The sequence below is a fragment of the Neltuma alba genome, unplaced genomic scaffold, assembly GCF_004799145.2.
Source record: "Neltuma alba isolate B1F8T4 unplaced genomic scaffold, ASM479914v2 tig00010816_pilon, whole genome shotgun sequence".
Taxonomy (NCBI): domain Eukaryota; kingdom Viridiplantae; phylum Streptophyta; class Magnoliopsida; order Fabales; family Fabaceae; genus Neltuma; species Neltuma alba.
In genome coordinates this window covers 321,418-344,245 of record NW_021635624.1, presented here as the reverse complement: position 1 = coordinate 344,245, position 22,828 = coordinate 321,418, and the positions used below count along the sequence as shown (strand labels likewise).

Genomic DNA, 22,828 nt, shown 5'->3' with positions numbered 1-22,828 from the left:
AGCGTTTAATCCTAAACTCATCAGTTGACCTGTATTTTTATTTCTAAACCTTTCGACTCCATAAAAGCCGGCGAGAGTATCATTTTTATACTTTTGAAAACATTTCATTGCATATAATAAGAAAGAGCTATACATAGTACAATTTATTTACATGGAATAAAACTTACTTATATGAAGAGTAAATACTATTTCCAGTCCTAATTATAAATACTCATTTGTAATCTATAAACAAATTCTTATAATTAGGATAAGAGGCAAATGAAGATGACCCAAAAAAAACACAAAAAAAAGGAGATGGAGAGTAAATTAAAAAATGATTAAAGAATTACATCCTCATGACATAATAAATAGACAATACTTATATGAAGTTTTTTATATCTATTATGTCAAGTTTTTCAATTATACATAACCGTATGTCTTTTTTTTTAAATATTAGCATTTAATAGTATCTAATTATAAATTCATATGAAATAAAAAAGGACACATAACTGTGTGATTGGAGAATTGATATAATAAATATAAACCTTTTTTTATAATAGAAAAACAGATTCTGTTTTTTTTTGCCAGGACAGAAAATTCCGATGTTCTTCACTGCATTGATCAGCATCCGTTCGCTTTGCCTGCAGTTGGAAGATGACAGCCGTTAGATTAATCTGACACATCTAAAACAACCAAAATGGCAGGATCCTCAAGACGCAATCCTGGCCGCTGAATGCTGAAAATCGAGACCGTTGTTTTGGCCCCCCAACAGGAAGCGGTGATTCGACTTGGGAAGTGGTTGGTTTGGTTACCTTCACAGAAACCCTTTGAGGCAGTTTTGATTCGATGAAAAGGGGCGGTTTGGACTTGCATCGTTCAATGGCTTGGATTTCCTTTGGTGAATTCCACACGCGTCTCAGTCCCCAAAAAAAAAAAAAGAGAATTCCACATGCGTGGCTACTTCAGATACATCCAATCAATCTAACGGTCCAAAATTTTTGAAGTGCAGGAGAAGGGGCCGAACGCTGAAGAAGAGAGAATCTGAGATTCGGAACCGTTGCAGCACTGGGTGCTCAGAGCCGAAGAATCTGTTTCTGTGTGCAGTCATAATCTCATTAAATTTTCACTCTTTTCAAAATCCACGACCAGACTCGCTCTTATGCCTCGCTATTAGCTCCATAGGCATAGCCTTTTTTCTCGCATTGTTTGACTTTTAATCTTTACTCCATCTTGCAGTAATCGTCGTTGAGCTCCAGAGCCTGGACACTGATTTTTCTCTCATCAGAAGCATGGAGGTGGACTAAGGCAAATTCAAGGAACCAGGGGGCTCTTCTGAGAAAAGCTTCCAAGAACGGAGGTGATTTCCTTTGTGTTTATGGATTCTCTGTTTTTGGGTTTTAGTTGCAGAGCTAGTGTTTTTATAGGAAATGCTTATTGTACAGGGCTGAATTTGATCTCTAGAGCATTGAAAATTAAGCAACAGTAATTTTTTTAATTGAAATCTAAGTCATGATTATTTGACCAAAAGAACAAATTTGATTGCATGGCATTATGTCAGTGGGAGTGATACCGAGTGCTTGTATTTCCCTTGTACCGAAAATGAAATCTTTCCATGAGTTTCAGTGGGCTCAAGTGGTACAGTATCTTTATTCTTGTATTAGTGGTTGTTTCTTGAACATTCCCCAAATGCATACTTTATTACTTGTGAATTGATAATTGATAATTAAGTAATAACGATTCTAATTTGAAACCTAACTCAATCATGATCATTTGACCCCCAAAAAGAAACAAGATTTAGATTATATGGTATTATATCAGTGACAGTGGTAACGAGTGCTCTAAGCATCGAAAATGAAACAGTGGGCCCACATGGTATAGATTTTTTCCTTGTTCTAATTTTTGTTTCTTTAACAGATTCCAAGTAAGAGCTAAGCGAGGCGGATAATTTGGATTACCTTTTTGGCCATCCATGTTTCGCTCTGATAAATTATCTATTTTATTTTGTATCCCTATTGGTATGACTAGGATTGACCTTGGAGTATGCAATTGCATTCTTTCGTGACAGCTGGAAGCAGAATAATATATTTCCATAGGTGCAGAAAAATTATATGCATTAGCTTCTCTACTACGGCACTTCATGGAATGCACATAATAGTGAGGCGCCGTGCACATGGATCTTCGTTGCCATTAAGTACAGGGAGACTTGAGAGGATTTGATCCTTCGACAAATTGCTTTGTGTAATTTTCTCTTTTCCATTCTTGGCAGCTAAAAAATGTCATTTTCAAGGTTTCTCTTCAGTAACGGCATCCTCTTGCACACCCCAGATGCTCCTCCAGTCAAGGTCCTCCTTGAAGCTAATCCAGGTAGATACGCATGAGTAAAATCAAATCGTACACACTATACTAGACACTTATTTTTCTCTCCTTTGATTTATTTTAATGTTAATTACCATTTATCTTTTAGCTTGCTTCTATTCCAGGTGCTTACACAACCACACGGACTCATGACCGTGGTTCCTACTTATTATTTTGGGAAAGACACATGAAAAGACTTTCAGAATCCGTACATACTTTGTCAAACTTAGCTCCACAACTTCTGTTTAAATCTGACAAATCTACAAGTTCGTCACCATCATCAGTAAACTTTCCAATATGGCAACCCCCGGTTCAGATGCTTGTTAATGATTCCATTAGCAAGGTCTTACCCATTGCATTGAAAGAGATAAATGATTGCCAAGAACTGGCTATTACAACTCTTGTTTGTGGTAATTTGGATGCACTGAATGCACAGAAGACTGTGGAATGTCAAGAAAGATTAAGACAGACTCTTGAGGTGCATGTTCATGTTGAGACTTATATTCCCCCTTCATTTGGTATAAGGGAAAATGGTGTAAATTTGGCTTTGGTGGGCTGGGGGAGGAATGTCGCATCTGCAAAGTATTCAGATTGGGTTAGGTGAGTTTGTGCCTAGAAAACTCTAGACACCTTTGAAAGGGAGTACAGCCCATTTCAATACATGTCAAACAGTCATATTGAATATGACACGACACTTTATATTACATTTAGATGCTTAAAATTTTGTAGTTCACTGTCAATGTCAACGTGATATCATACCCATTTCCGTGTCCATGCTATCTAAACTTCCCTTTTGGAATTGGAAGTCTTATAAATATCAACTTCAAGCCAAAAAATTTTTTGGGATAAACTATGAATATACATGTAATACTGAAGTTCTTGTCAATTTGTTTCCTAGGTTATTGCTGCCTGCAGCGTTTATGTTCCTTGAAAGTGTTTCCTGGATATTTGTCTATATTGCAGGTTGAGGCAGAGTCTGGAAAAGCTCAGGCCTCCTTCAGTGACTGAACTGTTGCTGTCAAATGATGGTGATCAAGTGCTTGAAGGTTGTATAACAAACTTCTTTGTTGTTTGCCGCAAGGTTCGTTTCTCTGAAAATATAATGATGGATAATATGTATGGTTGACTTACGGTATCATTTCCTATTTTATGTCTCAATTCATGAGATTCCCCTCTGTGTGATTGGTAATAGGATACGAGCAATGACAATCACAGAAATGGAAACTCTTTGGAAGTACAGACAGCTCCTATCAGTGATGGCGTCCTTCCAGGAATTATACGTCAAGTAGTGATTGAGTATGATGTTCTATTACGAACTGTTAAATTCATCTACTGATGTATCTTCCTTTCCTTTCCACCATTTGCATTCAAAATTTATTGCTCAAGAATTTACTTGAGATGCTAGATTTGGGGGCTTTATCTCATAGTGGTTATCATAGAACTACTCAAGTCATTTTTCTGGAGTTTGTAAATCTTAAACTCAGTTAGAAACAAAAGAAAACCTGACTTTATCCAATAAAAGCAGATCATCTTGGTCACTTATGAGTAATGATTTCAGCGGTATATGAAACTAGAAAGATTGCATCGTCAAAGATCTGGAAGTAACATCACGCCATAAAAGATAGGGTAATACCATGTTTGTATAGAAAAGAGATAAAGAAACATCGTTTATTTGCTTGTGTACCTTAGCACTGATCTTCTATGTATACAGAGTATGTCGGAGCAATGGAATCCCATTTCGTGAAGTTGCACCATCATGGTCAGAACGTGAAGTGTGGGAGGAGGCATTCATCACGAGTATGTATTATTTTTCTTTTAATAATTCTATGTTCTGGTGATGGATCCCAGTCAATGACATTTGTTTTTTTTTCCCCGATTCTGAATATTTATCATGTATTTCTGTACAAATTAATGTGAAACTTCAGATCCTGGACTCTATTTGCAAACACGATTCACTTTGGACCAAATAATGTTGCAGATAGCTTGAGGATTTTGCAGCATGTGGATAGTGTTCAGGTTCCGACTGATTGGCAATCAGTCCATTCCAAAACGTGGAAAGATGTTTCATGGGAAAAGAAGCAGTTTCAGGTGCTAACTTACTAAGATACTGAAATTACGTACGCTTATAAGGCTTGTCTGGTACGGCATGGGAAGATGATTTCATTTGTCAGTGCGCAAAGAATATCACATAGTTAATCATACTCTCGTCATCATCATTAATCAGCATCTATTTACTTTCATTGCTTTTTTCTAAGAGTAGGTACTAGATACTTATATTTTTGTCCACAAAATTACTTCTTATTTCTTCATCCTATTTCCCTTAATTCCTTTCATCTCATGCACCAAATCACCTGTTACTGCAGGGGGGACCTGGGAAGATCACTGCTATAATCCAGGTAACTTGATTTGTTAGACAACCAAAAGCAAAACTTGTTTCTTCCTCCATATGATTTGCCTATGCGCTTCGCACAAGCTTTGTTATGCTTTGACTTGTACTACTTTTGGTTCTTAATGTAAGAACTAATTAAGGGTTGGATTTAGTCTTAAATATAAAATATCAATCCATTTTGTGTCCCAAATTTATGATTTTTTTCCCCAAAATATTCCTATTGATTGTAAGGATTTCCACCAAAAAGTAGCTCCAGTACACATGATTGAAAAAGGTGGTTTAGGAAAATCAAGATACATTTACTACAAATAACCAACTTAACTAATTTCCTTAATCTTTTCAAATTACTTATCTAGCTTTTATATTAAAGACCAGAGATAGTATTATACTGACTTGTGTTGTACATGGGATATGATCATACCTCACTTGCCTTCCTTTTTCTGAATCATATTTAACAGCAGTGATACAAAAGCCAAGTTGTCTTTTTTATTTTGCGCAGGAACTGATTATGGAGAGAGCAGCACAGGAAGGGTACGCAAGCATTAACTTTATGATGAAGTGTGATCAAACTTCTGCTGGTATGTAATGTTATTAGTAATGCAAGATGAGAGGAATAATCTTCATTGTGATTAGTAAAGTAGTAGATGAATAATTGCTACTCAGATAGTTATTCCTCTCTGCTGTTTATGGCTTGAAGCGCATTCTTGTGATGAAGGATCGAACCTGTGATTGTTTTTCATTTTATCCAAAAGGATATTTAGTGCTGTTGTTGTTGTGAGACACCCCCCCTCCCGGGGCAGCACTCTTGGGTCAATCTTTCTTTTGTTGTTTTTTTTCCCCTTGAGAAGAAGACAGAATGGTATTAATAATAAAAGAAGATTAGTTACGAGCTAACCTGAACTATAGGATTAAAACTGCAACTAAGAAACCTATAAAAGGAAGTAGAAGCTGCTAGAAAAGGTGAGAGTAAGAACGCATGAAGCATAGCTGGTCCTATATTTGCAGTGTCACCCCTCACCGCCGGGTACGTGGAATTAGGAAGCCTGGGACGTAAATATCATTATCCAAGAATTAAATCATTTATTTTAAGAGAGAATGCATTTTGCATACACAATTAATGTTATTGACTAAAAGTAAATAATAGGAAAAAAATAACTGTAATATAAGCTAAATAAATATTACTTAAAGGTTTATTTTATTAACATGCATTCAAGTTATACAGCAGTCAAATTTTTTACCCGTTTAATTTTTTAACCAAAAAATAAAATTTATTTTACATGATTTATTTAAAAAATGACTTGTTATGAAATTTATATTTTATATTCTAATATTGAATATTGATATTGGTATTTATGATAATGATGTTTGATTATTAAAATACATTTACCTCTCCTTACCCAAAAAAAAAATACATTTGCTTCTCCTTATCAACAACAACAACAAGCCTTATCCCACTAGGTGGGGTCGGCTACATGAATCACACGACGTCATCGTGCTCTGTCAACAACCCAATCCTTAGATATATTATTGACTAGGAGGTCTCTTTCAATGACCTCATTCAACGTTCTTCTCGGTCTTCCTCTGCCTCTTTTTATGGGACTCCATCTTGTTTGATCCACCCTCCTCACCGGGGCCTCCAAAGGCCTTCTCTGCACATGTCCAAACCATCTTAAGCGATTTTCAACCATTTTCTCTTGGATAGGTGCCACACCAACTCTTGTCCTGATCTTTTCATTTCGAATCCTATCTTTTCTTGTATGACCACACATCCATCTCAACATCCTCATTTCTGCTACTCCGACTTTGTGCTCTTGTTTTCCCTTTATTGCCCAACATTCACTACCATACATCATAGCTGGTCTTATAGCAGTCCGATAAAATTTTCCTTTAAGTTTCTCAGGTACCTTCTTATCACAAATAACTCGGTAGCTTTCCTCCACTTTAACCAGCCAGCTTGTATTCTATGAGAAATGTCTCCATCAATTTCCCCATCCTCCTGTATAATGGATCCTAGGTATTTAAACTTTGATACTTGAGGAATAATTTGTTCTCCCATCCTCACCTCCAAATCCCCATTACCTTGCCTCCCTCCAAAATCACAATGCATATATTTGTTTTGTTCCTGCTCAAACGGAAACCTTTCGACTCCAAAGTCCTTCTCCATAACTCCAAACTAGTGTTAATCTCTTCTTTTGATTCCGCCATAAGGACAATATCATCCGCGAAGAGCATGGACTTAGGGATTCTTTCTTGAATAGGTTCAGTTAGAACATCCAGAATAATGTTGAACAAGTACGGACTCAGAGAGGATCCCTGATGTAGGCCAATCTTAATAGGGAAGTCCTTTGTCTCCCCTCCAGGCGTCCTTACACTGGTAGTTACCGCCTCATACATATCTTGTATGGCTTTGATATAAGCAACCCGTACACCTTTCTTTTCCAAAGCCTTCCACAATACTTCTCTTGGCACACGATCATAAGCCTTTTCCATCAATAAAAACCATATGTAAATCTCTTCTTTTACTTCTATATCTTTCCATTAACCCCCTTAGTAAATAGATTGCTTCCGAAGTGGATCTCCCTGGCATAAATCCAAATTGGTTTTCCGAAATAGAAGTCTCCAACCTCAACCTATATTCCATCACTTTTTCCCACAACTTCATTGTATGACTCATAAGTTTTATCCCTCTGTAGCTTGCACAGTTTTGAATGTCTCCTTTATTCTTGTAAATAGGAACTAAAATGCTTCTCCTCCAATCATCCGGCATATTTTTAGAGCGTAGAATTTCATTAAAAAGCTTGGTTAGCCACACCTCCCCCTCATCGCCCAAACATTTCCAAACTTCAATAGGGATACCATCAGGTCCAACGGCTTTTCCATTGTCCATTTTCTTGAGAGCCGCCTTAACCTCTCCGATACGTATCCTGCGGTAGAAAGCCAAATTCCGATCATCTTCGTTAATTAACAAGTCCTGCAAGTCCTGAGTCGCATAATTGCTTCCCTCATTAAACAACTTGTAAAAGTAAGCCTCCCATCTGTCCTTAATATCACCATCAGTAACCAACACTTTACCATCTTCATCCTTTATACACTTTACTTGGTCCAGATCTCTCTTTTTCCTCTCCTTTTGCTTCGTGATCTTGTAAATATTTCTTTCTCCCGTCTTTGTTCCTAACTCCTGATAAAACCCTTCATAAGCTTTAGTACGTGCTTCGCTCACTGCTCTCTTTGTCTCTTTTTTAGCCAATTGATACTTTTCCCGGTTCTTACACTATTGCACAAGTGTATGGCCTTAAAACAATCTCTTTTCTGTTTGACTTTCTCCTGCACACTCTTATTCCACCACCAAGTCTCCTTATCTCTTTGACCAGGACCTTTGGATTCTCCCAAAATTGCTTTAGCTACCAAACGAACCCTCATAGCTATCTCTTCCCACATCATGTTTGCGTTTCCCTGCAACTCCCAAATCCCTTCCTTCAAAAGAGTCCTTTTGAATAACTCCCGCTTTTCTCCTTTTAACTGCCACCACTTAATTCTGGGTTTTGCCACTTGATGGTACTTTTCCCTGGTACTCTTAAAACGCACATCAAGGATAAGTACTCTATGTTGGGCAGTCACCCCGTCTCCTGGAATCACTTTGCAATTAGTACACAATCTTCTGTCCAGATTCTTAACCAAAAAGAAATCAATCTGTGATTTGAGACACCACTTTTGTACGTGATTAAATGCTCCTCTCGCTTCTTAAAACAAGTGTTGACAATCTTAAGATCGTATGCAAGAGAAAAATCGAGAATAGATTGTCCTCCACTATTAAGCTCCCCGAAACCAAAACCACCATGGGCCCCGCTGAATTGTCCTGCTTCTTTACCAACATGTCCATTAAGGTCCCCACCGATAAAATTTTTTTCTTCAAGTGGTATGCTTTGAACCAAATCCTCCATATCTTCCCAAAACTTATCTTTAAGATGTGTCTCTGCCCCAACCTGAGGTGCATAGGCACTAATGATATTGATAGTATCCTTCCCAACAATTACTCTTAACGATATTATTCTGTCCTCAAACCTTTTAACCTCTACCACATTCTTTTTCCATGTCCCATCAACGATGATACCAACCCCATTCCTTGCACTCACCTTTCCTGTGTACCAAAGTTTATACTCTCCAAGTTCCTTGGCAGCTTCTCCAGTCCATTTGGTTTCTTGGAGGCATAAGATATTAATCCTTCTGTCCCTCATAACTCCTGCTACTTCCATAGATTTCTCATTCAACGTCCCAATATTCCAAGTGCCAAATCTAATCTCAGTCTCATGAACTAACTTCTTTAGCCGCCTCCGTCCAAGAGAGTGCGGTAGCCCTTGCTCATTTAACACTACATCCGGGCGACGATGCAGCGGCTCTAGCTCATTTCTTACTGTACTCGAGCCATACAGCGCGTCACTTCTGGGCAACGACCTAGCATTAGCATAATTACTTCGTTGATCCATGTTCATGAGATTCGACGGGTTTTTACGTTTGCTGTCGAGGGCCTAACACAACCCTCCTCCTTTATCCGGGCTTGGGACCGGCTATACAATATAGGCGGAGTTATTTGCTTCTCCTTACCCCAAAAAAAAAAAAACATTTGCTTCTCTTCTGCTCGGTTTTCTTTCAAATTGATTTAAAAATTAATTTAAATTGAAAATGTAAAAAGTAATTACATGTTTTAGTAATTTTTGTTATCACCATAAAATGATTTGCCCATGCACGTCATATCGTTCCAAATTCGGATTTTTACTAAAATGTTAGGGTAATTTGATCAATAACAACCCATTAACAAAAGGATGAGGTAAATGGATGAATCAATGACTTACAAATTACTAGTCAGCTTCTCGGAAGGTTGCTTCAACCTTCTTTTTTTTTTTCCATTTTCCTTTTTCTGTTTTTTGCCGTCAATCTTTCTCTTCCTTTCTCTCTTTTTAAAATCACGGAATAGAACAAGTGTATGTATCTCTAAAACATTATTGTCGATTCCATTTTTCACGCATGATACAAGAATAACTTTTTAGCCAACTTATTAAAATTGGTATTATAATTTTTTTTCTAGGCACAGATATCATTCCATGAAAGGTAATTATGTTCGAAACACTGTGGAACACTAAATGTGGGTATATATTATAGCAAGAATTCAAATATTGATTTGTTATATTGTGAGGAACTAGTCTCTTCTGTTATACCTAACCATACTGGTAATATGAAAATTATTCGAATCCAACACCAGCATGTTATATGAAAAAAATTTGAAAATTCGGCCATACTATCCATAAATAATAAAATGGCATTCATTACTTTGCTCAAAAGAATGCATCCACTATGCGTTCAAAAAGTATTGTTACTTGTTGGCAAAAATAGAAAAGGTCGTGTTGATTAAGGTTGGGGACACCAAAACAGATTTAAAATTGGGCTTAACTTCCGGCCCAATTTGATTTAAAATTGGGCTTCACTTCGAATTTTTGACAGAACCCAAACCCAACCGTAAGAATCTTTTGAACCTAATGATGGCGCGGGATACAGTGATTCGTACTTCACATTGGCGATTCAGTTCCTTTCTCCTTCTCGGTGCAAAGGATCCCCAATCCACAATCTCAATCCTCTTCTCGGAAAATATAAAGCTTGAAGCCATGCCAAAATTACCCGATATACTGCTTCACCTGCGTCGTTCCCATGGTGACGGAGCTGATACTCGCAACGACTTCGATCTCTGTGGTGTGAAAGTGAAATTCAAAGATCTCTGTCTTCTCTCTGATGATCTCTTCAAGCACCTTCACGTCAAATTTGAACTTTTTTTCTCCACTTTGCGGGATCTTTCTGAAAGTGGGTCTCGTCAAGTGCCCGAATTGCATTCGAAATTGTGGGAAATTGTTCAAGACCTAACGTTGGTTCTCAGGTCCTGTCTCATTATTTTGACATTGCTCGAGTCTGCACAGCAGTCCCTGCTTAAAAAGTGCCGCTATATCTGTCAGATGTTGAATATTTTTTATTCCATTGAGGTGAATGAGAGAAATGGAAGAACCCAAATTACATTTGAGAATATGGGCTCCCGTGAATTCAGTGCAAGCAGTGCTGAACTTTCCACACCTGCTTCTTTCGAGCTAAATGATCCTTGCCGTCCATTTCTATGTTCAGTGCTGGAGGTAATGCTGGTTAGCGGTTATTTTTTTCCTTTTTTCGGCTGTTGTTGCGATTATGCCTTCTGCTGTAATCTGTTATTTCATGTACCTTTTGATCGTTCAATGTTCATGACGCCTGATGGGCAAATGCAATTAGTTTTTTTTTTTTTAAGTTATTTAATTTTTTTTTTTTTCCATTGAAAACCCACGTAGTCAGCTGCTTGTGATCTTCTTTCTTTTTTGTGAAATGTACCAGCTTTCCCTCATCGGGGTTTGGGCGACCCGCTAATTACAATTTAACATCATGAGGTGTTGAAGATTTCTTAAATAATTCATATTTTTACCAACCAGAACAGCTTTGAATAGAATCATCCAAATTGCTCTTTGAAAGAGCCTCTGGTTTTTAAAAAAAAAAAAGAAGGACGACGAGGAGGAGGAACGAAAAGCTACTACTACTTTTAGCAGAGAATTTTCCCTGGTTGTACTTTTATTTTATCCCTAAGGAGATTTACTTGTTACGAAATGTTAAGCCTTTTACTGGGCCATAGCATCCACTTCTTTGTTCTCCATGAACGGCCACACGTTCGACTAGTATTATTTATATTTTTTACTGAAAAAGTTTGGAGCTTTTCAGGTTTCTATGTGTCTTTTCTTCATTGCTCTTTAATTTTATTTGTAGGAAGCCTAAGGTAATAAAATGTGTAAACTTTTCCTTTCCTCGTGTTTTCCCGTCCTTTTTCTTGTTTTGATTAACAAATCTTACCAATTGTATATGTCTGTTTTGTTCATAATAATTAGTATAATTGAGTAGCATGATGAATTTTGGTTAATGCACTTGGAAAATGACTAAACATGATGTTATCTTAGGCATTCGCGGATGAGTGTTTAAAGCATCCATCTTTAAGGAAGTACATTATGTACATGGAATCATCTTCTTCGATCAGAGAAAAGGATTCAACATTTCACTTGAACCATGGTTATATTGCGAGTGTCCTAGAGATAACATCTGCCCATTTTATGCTGTCAGTTACTGATGAGCAAGCACTTGAGAAGTTCATCGGCAGATTACTTCTGCCTTGTGGCAAGGATTCAAGAGATATTGAACTAAGTTTAGAAGCTTCCATATCATTGCTGCTCAACCCTATTTTGCTTTCTGCACCAAAGATGTTCCAGGCACATGTAATTTCATTAGTTTCTGAGGCCATTGGTCATGGCTTATCTTCTCAGAACTTGGTTGCGGATAGCCTTGTGGACTGCTACCTTACAGCATTTGAAAGATCAGTCATTCTGTACTCAATGCATGCTTCTAGTTTGCAAACGGATGGTTATTGCATAGGATTCAAATGTTCTAATCATTCTTATCTACTTGGAAGAAGCCAGATAAAATTTGAAACCTACATTCAGCAAGTCACAAAGAACAAACTAGATGATCTTGTATCAAAACTGGATGGTTCGTGGGATTCTTATCACTGCAAAATGTCATCCAAAACGGAAGCCAACCGTTTGACTGAATATGTTGCTTATATGAAAGAAAGCCAACATATATTTCCTGATTCATGCAGGAACACAATTTTCTCCATCTTAGAATGCATTATTCGTAGAACTTTCTCCGAAAATGCTGCTGGGGATGAATTCTATACAAAGAAAATTGCTGGTGCTCAGGATATATGCCTTCTCACATCAATATTGAGGTTAATGAGCATATCACTAATTCAAGCCACTCGGTGCCTAAGTAATGGTGGTAATTCAGGTTGCCTGAAGACTTTGGAAAATGCCTCTTTGCCGGAAAGATATGATTTCTTGATCAGCACTGTTAGCTGTTTCCAACAGGGTGATATATGTTTACCCATTCAAAACATGTTGTCTGATGTGATGAAGAGTCACCGTGCAAGGCCTGAACACTCCAAGTCAATATTTCACTTTTCGGGCTTGTTATCTTCAAGTTTAATTCATGGATTTGATATCTTGGCAAAGGCATGCATATCTGTAATTACGGCACTGATGTATCTATTCATATTTGTAGAGGGGGATTTAGTAGCTTTAGGATCATTGAAGGATCTACCATTGCCATCAGAAATGCCAGTGGTTAAAGCTAGAGAGGTGAAGTATGCCTTCAGTTTTCATATACTTGATATAGAGTTTGTATTTCAAGCTTAAAATCATTGCTGCTGTTGCAGGATGCTGTACACAAAACTAGCTACAAAGTTGCATCAGAGTTTCATAAAATTTGGGCACGTCATTCCAGGTACATGATGGTATTACTAAATTACACAAATTTAATTATTCTATCACGATAACTGGATTTTCATTGTCCATTTAATCATATGACAATTAACAAGTTTATTTGAGTTAATGAATTTATGCTGAATTTTAATGTGCTCCTTGTAAAATCTATCACCTATGCTATCCGTTACTGATATCTTTTACATTCAGTTCCCTGTATATTTCAACAATTAATGGATTTCGTCAAATTAATGGTACTTGATTCATTCAGTCTTTCCCGATTCTACCTTTACCGTGCTGATATTCATCGATCATCAAAATCTGAATATGAGTTGATGACTGTTCAACCTTAACTTCATAATCCTTTCTTTGCTTTCTTGACTCCCCGAGTAATTTTCTTCCTTTTACTTCCCACAGAATGAACGCCCCATCAAGCTTCCAACAAGGAATCCGAGAGACTGAAGCAGAGAGTACATGGACAGTGCCAGTTCTTGATCCTTTCTCCTTTGACATAGAAGAGGAAACATGTAATGGTGAGATGTTCCTTGAATGCATTCTTGAAAAATCCAGAACATCTGATTATGCTGATCTAGTGGACTTCGTTGAGTGCAAGAGAGGGAAAGACTATCATGGCTGGTTGAAGAACCGAGAGAAATACCGAAGATGGAAACGTCACAAAGTGGATAATACGAGGAAGAAGAGCAAGAAAAAGTTGTGGAAGGTTCTTAAGTGTTCGAAGACATCACTTCCAAGGAAAAGATGAAACGCCAGAAGGGGTGAAATATATGGTACATAATCTGTGCTTCCATGCTTCTTGTACATGTCTACTAGTAGCCTCCTTTGCCTCTTTTGATTAACTAAATATTAAGTCTAAGCTCTAGAGGTTAGAATTATAAAATTTATGTACGTAATGATCTACAGGTTGTATTCCTCCGGTCCTAATGATCTAGAGGTTGTATTCAATCTCTTTTGTATTTCCAATTTATAATTTGCTCTTTAAATTGTCCTTATTAATTTCACTTATTAAGGTGTTTTATTAAAAGTTACTCTTTCTGATCTTTTTTATAGGAGTTTAATAACTACATTACGTGGTTTAAAAATAGTTAAAATTAATTAAAAATAATAAATATATGAGAAATGAACTTCCTTATTTATAAGGGACAAGTAAGAGAAAGAAAGTATAAAAAAATATGATAAATCATTTAATGAAATATATAAAGTTCTTTTTTTCAGTGAAACAAATGTAATATGTAAAATTAATTAGGGGCAAAAATGATAAAAGACCACTAGGTAATTCAAATTTCAGGATCTTATTTTTTTTTTTAAAAAAAAAAAAGGACTGGAAGTAGTTTTCAATATCAATGATTAAAATGGTAATTTAGAAAGTTCAAATATATTTCTTATAAATAAATACTCAACTAATTTTTTAATATTTACAAATTAATTATTTAGCTTTACATAGTAAATTTTCTCTCAATATGGTGAAATTGTTTTTTTTTTATTTTTATGTAGAAAGTGACACTGAAGTTTTACCAGGGATATAGGTCCAACGAGACAAAAATTAGGTTCACCGGCTCCTTAAATCCCTCCCCAGCAGAGCTGGGAAATAGGTCAGCTTGACCCCAATGGACCAAGCTTGGGCCCAAATATCTTGTTTCCCTTGTGTGATGGGATTTGCTTGCAAAACCCAGCTATTGGTCACATTTAGACTAATTAGCCCTCAAAATATTTCAATTGACTTTTTATATGTAATTAAATAAAAAATGAACATGAAAAAAATACCTCTCGGCGGAAAAAAAATCTTACCTTCTATCATATCCTTCTCTGAGATTTCATGTTATCAGACAAAATTAGATCCTCAAATTCATCAAAATTTAGAACTAAAATTAAAGGAAGAAAAAATGAAAAATGAAAAAAGGGCCCCCGCTTTTTTTTTGGGGGGGGGGGGTTTCCTAAAAGAAAGCTTGCAAGTCAGCCCCATGAACCCCCCCTAAAAAAAAAAAAAAAACAAATGTCCGGCCCTACTCTACAGGTTAGTGCCCAAGTATACAATGTTCACCCAAAAAATAATTGTTACATGCTTCCATAGTCAATTGAATAAATTATTGGAAAAGCTAAAACACTCCAGTTTTGGGAATTCCCTTTTGCCTGGATTCACCCTGTTAGTCATAGTCTGGATTTATTTTTTCAAAAAAAAAAAAAACCGATCTGTTTATATATATATAAATATATATATGTATATATGTAGAGCTAAACAAAACGATAGCATTAACATCGGAAAAGTACCCCTGATGTGTTCTGATATGAACCTGGAGGTACAAATAAAAAATGCTAATATGAACATGTCAAAGGCTATCTCATTTATTTGGATCATTTTGGGCTGATATTTCACTACACCAATGAGCTGCTCTTATTTTTCCGGGACCCGACAACTGGCTGCTACGGTTCCAAACAGAGCCTGTGAAGAGTTTGTCAGGAGAATGAAAAGCCACGAACAGACGACGCGTCTCTCTTAAAATGATCCAGTTTTATCCCTCGCGTTGTTCACATCAGAATGTTCACAGTCAAATTTTGGACAAAATGTGACTTGCACAGGTGCAATATTAGGTCATCGAAATTGCATAGCAGCAACACGGCCATCTCATAAACCAGAGTGACCATATTATAACTCATGAAACTGAGGTCTCAGTGTATTTAGGCCTTTTATATAAAACCTCAAAACACTGAATTACAAAGACATCAAAAAAGGAAGGAATAGTTAGACAAATCAGATCACCCAGGCTTTTGGAGACTTGTATGCGCAACATTAACTTCTATTCTTACAACATAGAAGCATACCTACCGAAGACTACTATATATTTAACATAGAAAATCATACATGACAAGTAATCAGACTAGGACTACAGAGTTTCATATCGAATCCCAAGTTAGAAATGGCGGCTATTGAAAATGCTTACAGAAAACTGGGCAAAAGAGAAAACTAAGGAACGACAAAATGGTGCATCCTGGCTAGCTACCAACAAAAGTAATATTCTGAACATGATAATGGATGACCAGATGTATTAACACTCCGGTTACCTCCAGCAGCCTATCGTGGACAACCAGATGGAATTAACAGTCTCACACAGAAGTTCCCTCAGTTAAATGCATTCTCTGCCAAATCCTTTTCAGCTTATATACGACTTCATCCCTAGTATGAGAATGGCAAATGCGATTAATTTTTAACTTAAGATTGCAATTAGAAATGCAAGACCAAGTATAAGATACATAGTGTACACAGCAGCAAAAATATGAACTCCAAAAAGGCAAAAACAATTTTCAGTTTTCACCAGGGAAAAAAATAATCACACCTTGGTAAGAGCAGTTAACATCCAGACAAGACAGGCAATTTAAGGAATGCAAAATTCTATTTCTTCATACTGAAAACCATATTACTTGACATTTTTAAGTCAATATCCAATTGAAAAACAGGTTATACCTATCCAAAATTCTAAATAACCATCCTGGCCTGGATAATAGTTTCAATTTATTCAACAAGCCTTAGCCACTAGGTGGTATAGTTTCAATTCATGATGCTACAAATCCAAGTGAGTGAACAGAGAACAGTTACTATATTATCAACCACGGACATTAGTGCAAGCACTGAAATTAATCATTACAGATGTTGCAAAGAATACGGCAGTTCAAAGGCACTTACCAAAGAATTCAGACCATATTAACTTCGAAATTGGAGAGATCAAGATGCATCTCTTGGTCATGCGTTGTGGCGACAGTTGAAGCCTTAAAAAGTGCACTAGGGGTATAGTTAAGCTGGTAGTTTACAAGTATTGCTCCAAATATGTTGAACTTTTTAGCACTGTTGAAAGCAACCTCTGCATCGGCACACTTTTTAAAAACCACTCTGGCACGGCTGCCCACTGTGTCAACTTCTGTTTCAGATTCCTTAAGAGGTCCAAAACGCCTAAACATCTTATTAAGGTTTGTCTCTGAGGGAACAGAATCCAACTCCGCAAAGTTCATAACAAGTTCAGCAGGGGATTTATCATCTATATAACCAGAAGGTTTTTCAGAAGCCTCCACATTGCTGACATTACTGTTGTCAGAATACCGTTTCCTGGAGTAGGACCTACGACTCACTTGGACAGGTTTCTCTGGATCAGGAAGCACAGATTGATTTTCTTTTTTCCTGCTTCTTTTTGATGGCTGCTCTTCAGAACCATTTTGAATGACTCTATCTGTCCAATAAGTATCACTCATATCCTCAAATTCAAATGTTTCAGGTAATCCAGCAATGGCCTGTTTCTTCCTTTTAGGACCAACTTTATTCGGAGGGGTGATCTCTCTTTCAGAATAATTTCCTACAACTATTGAGTTCCTGAAATCAGAGAAGAAACTCACAATAACACTCGAGAACTTACAATGTTCTACTGGATCTTGCGCTGCCCACTGAAGTAAAGATAGCAAATCATTAAGTGATGAATAGTCTGCTGGGTCAATTGGCTTCTTAGCCTCCTCAAGATTTTGAGCAGAAACATCTTCAGATGCATCCCCAGAAAGTACATCAGTGTCTTCATCTGGCTTCTGGGGCCTTTCACCAGAACTCCTCACTGCGGGAGACCCTGTAAGTTGACTAGCAACCCTACGAATACATTCCCCAATTTTAAATGATGGTTTTGAGGAACTGGAAACTTTTGCAACGGAAATTGTTTTCCTCCCATCTTGCATCCCAGGGTCATCAGCATATGGATCGACAGTCCTCCTTTTCTTGGAAGCAGTAGGGGAAACTAGACTGTCAATGGCTTTCTCATCCAACCAATAATCATCTGGAGAATCTAAAGTCCCACCAATTAGTTCTGACAAGCTTTTTTCTTTCTTTTTAGGATACATACCATCCTTCAAATTATGTTTACGTTTGTGGTAAGAGCTGTTGTGGATTTTTGAAACTCTATGACCAGCAGAAGCTTGATCAGCATCCTTGCTTAGAGGAGTTTCATTACCCTCGCTAGCATTATTCTCAACATCTTGCATTGAGCTGTCTATATCACAGTCCAGACCTCCACAATATTGAAATTCAGGCAAGCAAGAATAACCCTTTAAACGATAGAATGCAAGCAACTGAGCCTTGGCAATCCCAAGCTCCAATCGATCAAAGCCACCAGTTGGGCACTGAGATAAACTTTCCAAATAGTCTAGTAGTTTATTGGGAGAAAAGGAGTCTGCATTCAAAGATTCATCCGATGCATGTTTTAAACTTGTTTCTTCTTGAATCCCAGCATTTTCAACAGTCTGGAATTTGACCTGGTCATAAATATCTTTTGGTACGCAGGAACATGCCAGCCCAAATTCTACTCGTCTTGAGACTTCATCTATAGCACAATCTACAGCATTATGGAATGATTCTGAATTGCTCTGCTTTTCAATATTGGAGAAATGTGCCCTAAAGGGCTTCAGCTGAGATGCTTCATTCCAAGCAAATGTTCTGTCCCCAAAATATGCCACCAAAAAGCAGTCCTTTTTATAATGCTTCATAGCCTTCTCTGATGCATCTGATGGATCAAATATCTGTCCAGGCCACCATGGATGGCTTCTCACCTTACCCCAAACCATATCTGAGACAGAAAAGTCACCTTCCTTTTCAGGTGGCAATATATAGTTAGCCTGACAAAATCCTCCTGAACTTCCAGCCTTCGTAGCCATGTGCTTTAAGGCTTTCTCATCCATTGAATTGTGATGGTCCTCACTGTTATCTTCTTTAACTTCCATTTCCTGACTTGCATGTGAATCTGATTTCTCACAAGTATCACCTAGTTGTACTTCAATGGTCTGCCTAACATTTGATTCAACCTGATCATTACTTGTCATATTCTGGTTGACATGCTTCAAGGACATCAACTTCTGATCATCTGCAGACAATGGTGCTTCATCATTGGATTTCTCCTCCGCAGTACCCATTGACGAAAAAGTCCCCCCATCAGCAGTTTGATTATTTTCTACACTCCTGGAGTTTGTAATAGCCTCTAAATTGCCAACCACACCAAAAGATACCGATGTGCCTGCATTAACAGAATTACAACTTCATTATCTTCACTCAAGAATATGTTTATTTACAGCTGAAATTTCAGTCTCAACCACTAATTAAGATGAAATATTCGCAGTTACAGCCAGGGATGCTCATGTAGGGGGTTGTTTAAGAATGGAGGGAGTTTTCGACACAAATCACTCATTGACGTGCAGGTCACACATGTGGCAAACAAAATTCTACAAATTGCAAATATTCAAGTCAACAAAAATAAAGCATTCAAAATTAAAACTTAATATTCTATAAAAAAAATAATTATAACATGAATAAAATAGTTAACAATTTTAAAAGAACTAAATCTTCCATCCTTGAAATAAAAGTTCCATCTTCAATCACAGCTTAATGCCTTAACACAAGCATATATATAGTTAGAAAATATTATTTGTATAATTGCAGGTAGAAGGGAACAGATTTAAAAAGTCACACTGTCTAATTTATTAAGGAAGACTCTTTTTTTTTTTTTTTTGGAGGGGGTTAGATTAGGCTGAAATTGTTTCAGCCCAACCCCATGCTATCGGTTGAAGGAACTGCAACCTACGCCAAAAATGTGATCGGGGTCGCTAGTAATTTTACCTTGAATATTAGCATTACCACTCCCTCTGTTCACCCTTGCTGAGTGGTCTTCAGCTTCCTCCTCCTCCCCTTTATGCAAAATAACATGTTTGACATCAGAAACATTTCCATCTAATCTCCCCTGTTCCCTTGAACCAGAATCGACCAGATCAGGATTACTATCGATATCAATTTCTATGCTATGTTCAGAACTTTGAGGTCGCTCAGATAAAACACACCCTGTAACTCCATCTCTCTTAATCAAAGAAATTTCTCCAACATTACAAACCTGAGCATCTCTATGCATGCTTGAAACCTCTGTCTTGTAATTTTCAGAATTTTGTCCTCTGCCATGTAAAGCAAGGCTCTCTGAATGGGAGTCTTTGTCAATCTCCATCCCCTGCCCAGTATCGGAACTGACATAAGAAGCATCAGAAATCATTTTCTTTTCCTTGCATTTTTCATTCCTAATACACTTGTCGGAATTCAAACAATCCTTGTCCGCATCTACTTCAACACCAGAAACCACTTTTGGCAGACTGCTTGAGTTTTCACCAACTTTATCAATATCCATTGACTGCTCTTCAGCTGACTGTAACTTTTCATCAGTAGCATTAATCTTCGTATTTTCATCTTTGTCATAGATACAAGCCTCTTCCTTTAATGTTTTATCACCCTCCTCATTAGCAATTTTCTTCTGTCGATCACATGATTTCAAGGTCACATCATTTCTCCCCTCCCTTGCTCCTTGATCTACCAAGTTCTTCTGCTGCTGACTATCCCTTTCAACTGATTCACTATGCACATTTTCTCCATTTAATGAACTAACAGCTGTCGAACCTCCTAAAGCATTATCACATAAAGGATTTGTCAACTTATCATCCGGAACTGCAGCTTCCTGGGCATCATTGTGCTCAAGTCTGACATCCTCCGCCATGGGCAATTCTGTTTCTTCAAGTGTGGAATTGACAACTGCCAAAGAGCCGCTAACTCCAGTTCCCATTTCTTCTTTCTGAGCTCCATTTTTCAAAACTGGAGCTCCCTGCATATTTGGCACATCTTCACCTCTCTCTACGTTGCCATCCTTCAATGTTCCACTTGAAACATCCTCCTTGCCCAGCGCTGCAACATCATGCTGGGCTGGATTCTCACTCTTAGCTTCTAAGGATTGCAAATGGGAAGCCTCAAAGCCGGCCTCAGCCTCATTACCCACCCCAGAGTCTCCACCCAAAGATTTCATATCATTACCGCCGTCGACTGATCCGCCACAAGCCACTTCATCACGCAACTCTGCTTCATTTGCACGAGTGCAAACACCATCTATGTACACATCAGAACCCAATACCTCCACCATTATGTCCTTCTCGCTGCCCCCTCCAGCATCTTCACCACCCAACCCCTCAACCTGACCCTGACTAGCACAGTGCACAGACTCCTCTAGGGTTTCACGAGCTCCGTTCTCATTAAGGGTCGCAGTGGATTCTGAAATTCTACATACAGAGACCTCCTCCTTCGATTTTTCCATAAAAAGCGTATCTGAGTAAAGTGCAGAACTCTTTGGGGAAAAAAAAAGGAGAAAAAGGAGAACCCCTCTTTTAGCCAATTTTCGGAAGAACGTAGCAAAAACCTAAATCAGAAAACTGCGTGTGAGTTTTCCGTGCCCTAAACCATATTCAAAGAGAACGAGGGAGAAGAAAACGTAGGAGTCAAAGTTAAACATGTAACAAAGAAAAAAGACGAATCAAAGGGCAAAAGAAAAGATGAGTAGAGTACCCGGTTAGATCTTCAGGTAGTGAAAGCTGAGAAATTGTTTGAAGTTTGGAGAGAGAAAGAGAGAAGACTACGAAGCGAGTATGTGCGCGCGCGTGCAGAAGCATACGGTGGGGCTGCGGGGACGCGAAAAACAACAAAATGAAAAAAAAAAAAAGGGAAATAAAACGTAATTCTCACATCCGAATATAATGCGCTTTTGTCCTTTTCGCCTCTTTTGTGATACGTGTCAGTGCTGGGACGGTTTGGTTATTTTTATATAAAGATAAAGAAATTAAATAAAGGAAAAACATGGTAAAGTTTGTAAATTTTACGGCCATTGAACTTAACTAGACACTATTTTGTCCCAAGAAAAATTAACTAGACACCTGACCCCAAAAAACACTCCTTTTTCCTTATAACTAATGTGCGTTTTTATATCAGAAAAATTAATGAGGTTTTTCAATTTTTCTTATTGGACCCTTACATTTCATAATTATATAGCCCCTACAGCCATGATCTGTGTTTAAAGCTGATTTACATACTGACTAAATGATACTACCTCCTGCCCTAATTATAAGAGCTAGTTGATTAATTTGAGAAGATTAAAGAAAAAAGTTAAGTTAGTTATTTGTAATAAATAGATGTTATCTTTCCTAAAGTATCCTTGCTAATCAAGTGTATTGACTAAAACTACTATTATTAAAATGACTACCTGAAGAAAAGATACATAAATATGAGAGATAAAGTGAATTTGAGTCTTATAATTAGGATCAAACTAAAAGTCAAATGAGATCTTATATTAAGGATTGAAGATAGTATGTAAGTTGCTACAAAATTAAAAATACAAAATAAAAAATAGGTTTTTGAAAAGTAAGGTTTTTTTTCATTATCAACGTTAAAAAAAAAAAAGTTATGTTAACGACCATTTCATTGCATCTATGCATGATTTGTAATCCTATTGATTTTGATTTTATGTACATTCAAATGGCAAAATTAACACAAATGTGCGTAGTAAATGAGAGCCATGTCATCAGCTACTAATGTTGTTTCTCTTACATTTGAAGTGTTCAAAGCCATGAAAATATGGATTAGTGTTTGGTTACAGAAGCCACAACAAGCTCCTGAAATCCACTTTGAGAGCTAAATGGAGGCCTCTGAATACAACACAGTTTCACAAGCAGTACAGTTGCCGAGATAATAAGAAAATCCAGCAATCCAAGTGCCCTTACCAGAGCAGAGTCATGTAATTTATGGAAGTCAGTTTTAAAGATGAACTCATTCCTCCACTGCCAAAGTTTCCATATTGCCACTCCCTATGTAATATCCCAATCATTTTCCATGCCATTTCCAAGA

At 37.3% G+C, this 22,828-nt stretch overlaps 3 protein-coding genes across 5 annotated transcripts; 2 read left to right on the top strand and 1 right to left on the bottom strand.

The window, feature by feature from the left end:
• Positions 1-674: 674 nt before the first annotated feature.
• LOC114759302 (uncharacterized) lies at positions 675-5,494 on the top strand. 3 transcript variants are annotated; one of them, XM_028948465.1, is made up of 9 exons: positions 675-1,075; positions 1,216-2,343; positions 2,460-2,934; positions 3,298-3,415; positions 3,527-3,630; positions 4,046-4,131; positions 4,313-4,422; positions 4,698-4,730; positions 5,223-5,494. In XM_028948465.1, the coding sequence occupies exons 2-9, from the start codon at positions 2,253-2,255 to the stop codon at positions 5,307-5,309; spliced, it is 1,104 nt and encodes a 367-aa protein (XP_028804298.1). In that variant the 5' UTR covers positions 675-1,075; positions 1,216-2,252; the 3' UTR covers positions 5,310-5,494. The 3 variants fall into 3 exon arrangements, with proteins under 3 accessions (XP_028804298.1, XP_028804300.1, XP_028804299.1); XM_028948467.1 differs by lacking the exon at positions 675-1,075 and having other exon boundaries at positions 1,089-1,336; positions 2,045-2,343; XM_028948466.1 differs by lacking the exon at positions 675-1,075 and having other exon boundaries at positions 1,089-1,336; positions 2,005-2,343.
• A 4,763-nt stretch (positions 5,495-10,257) lies between these two features.
• LOC114759294 (uncharacterized) lies at positions 10,258-13,939 on the top strand. The gene is made up of 4 exons (XM_028948456.1): positions 10,258-10,893; positions 11,737-12,969; positions 13,047-13,114; positions 13,510-13,939. The coding sequence occupies exons 1-4, from the start codon at positions 10,258-10,260 to the stop codon at positions 13,853-13,855; spliced, it is 2,283 nt and encodes a 760-aa protein (XP_028804289.1). The 3' UTR covers positions 13,856-13,939.
• A 1,910-nt stretch (positions 13,940-15,849) lies between these two features.
• On the bottom strand, positions 15,850-21,294 carry LOC114759314 (uncharacterized). Its single transcript, XM_028948482.1, has 3 exons — positions 19,745-21,294; positions 16,790-19,145; positions 15,850-16,282 (listed from the first exon to the last, which is right to left on the bottom strand). Exons 1-2 carry the CDS (start codon positions 21,246-21,248, stop codon positions 16,798-16,800), a joined length of 3,852 nt encoding a protein of 1,283 aa, XP_028804315.1. The 5' UTR covers positions 21,249-21,294; the 3' UTR covers positions 15,850-16,282; positions 16,790-16,797.
• Between the last annotated feature and the right edge of the window lie 1,534 nt (positions 21,295-22,828).

Bases quoted from the DNA above. Each gene is read 5' to 3' on its own strand.
- LOC114759302 (XM_028948465.1), top strand. From the start codon at position 2,253: ATGTCATTTTCAAGGTTTCTCTTCAGTAACGGCATCCTCTTGCACACC. The intron at 2,344-2,459 runs GTAGATACGCAT...CTTCTATTCCAG, and splicing joins CCTCCTTGAAGCTAATCCAG to GTGCTTACACAACCACACGG. The intron at 4,731-5,222 runs GTAACTTGATTT...TATTTTGCGCAG, and splicing joins AGATCACTGCTATAATCCAG to GAACTGATTATGGAGAGAGC.
- LOC114759294 (XM_028948456.1), top strand. From the start codon at position 10,258: ATGGCGCGGGATACAGTGATTCGTACTTCACATTGGCGATTCAGTTCC. The intron at 10,894-11,736 runs GTAATGCTGGTT...ATGTTATCTTAG, and splicing joins TTCTATGTTCAGTGCTGGAG to GCATTCGCGGATGAGTGTTT. The intron at 13,115-13,509 runs GTACATGATGGT...TACTTCCCACAG, and splicing joins ATTTGGGCACGTCATTCCAG to AATGAACGCCCCATCAAGCT.
- LOC114759314 (XM_028948482.1), bottom strand. From the start codon at position 21,248: ATGGAAAAATCGAAGGAGGAGGTCTCTGTATGTAGAATTTCAGAATCC. The intron at 19,146-19,744 runs GTAAAATTACTA...CTGTTAATGCAG, and splicing joins TGGTAATGCTAATATTCAAG to GCACATCGGTATCTTTTGGT.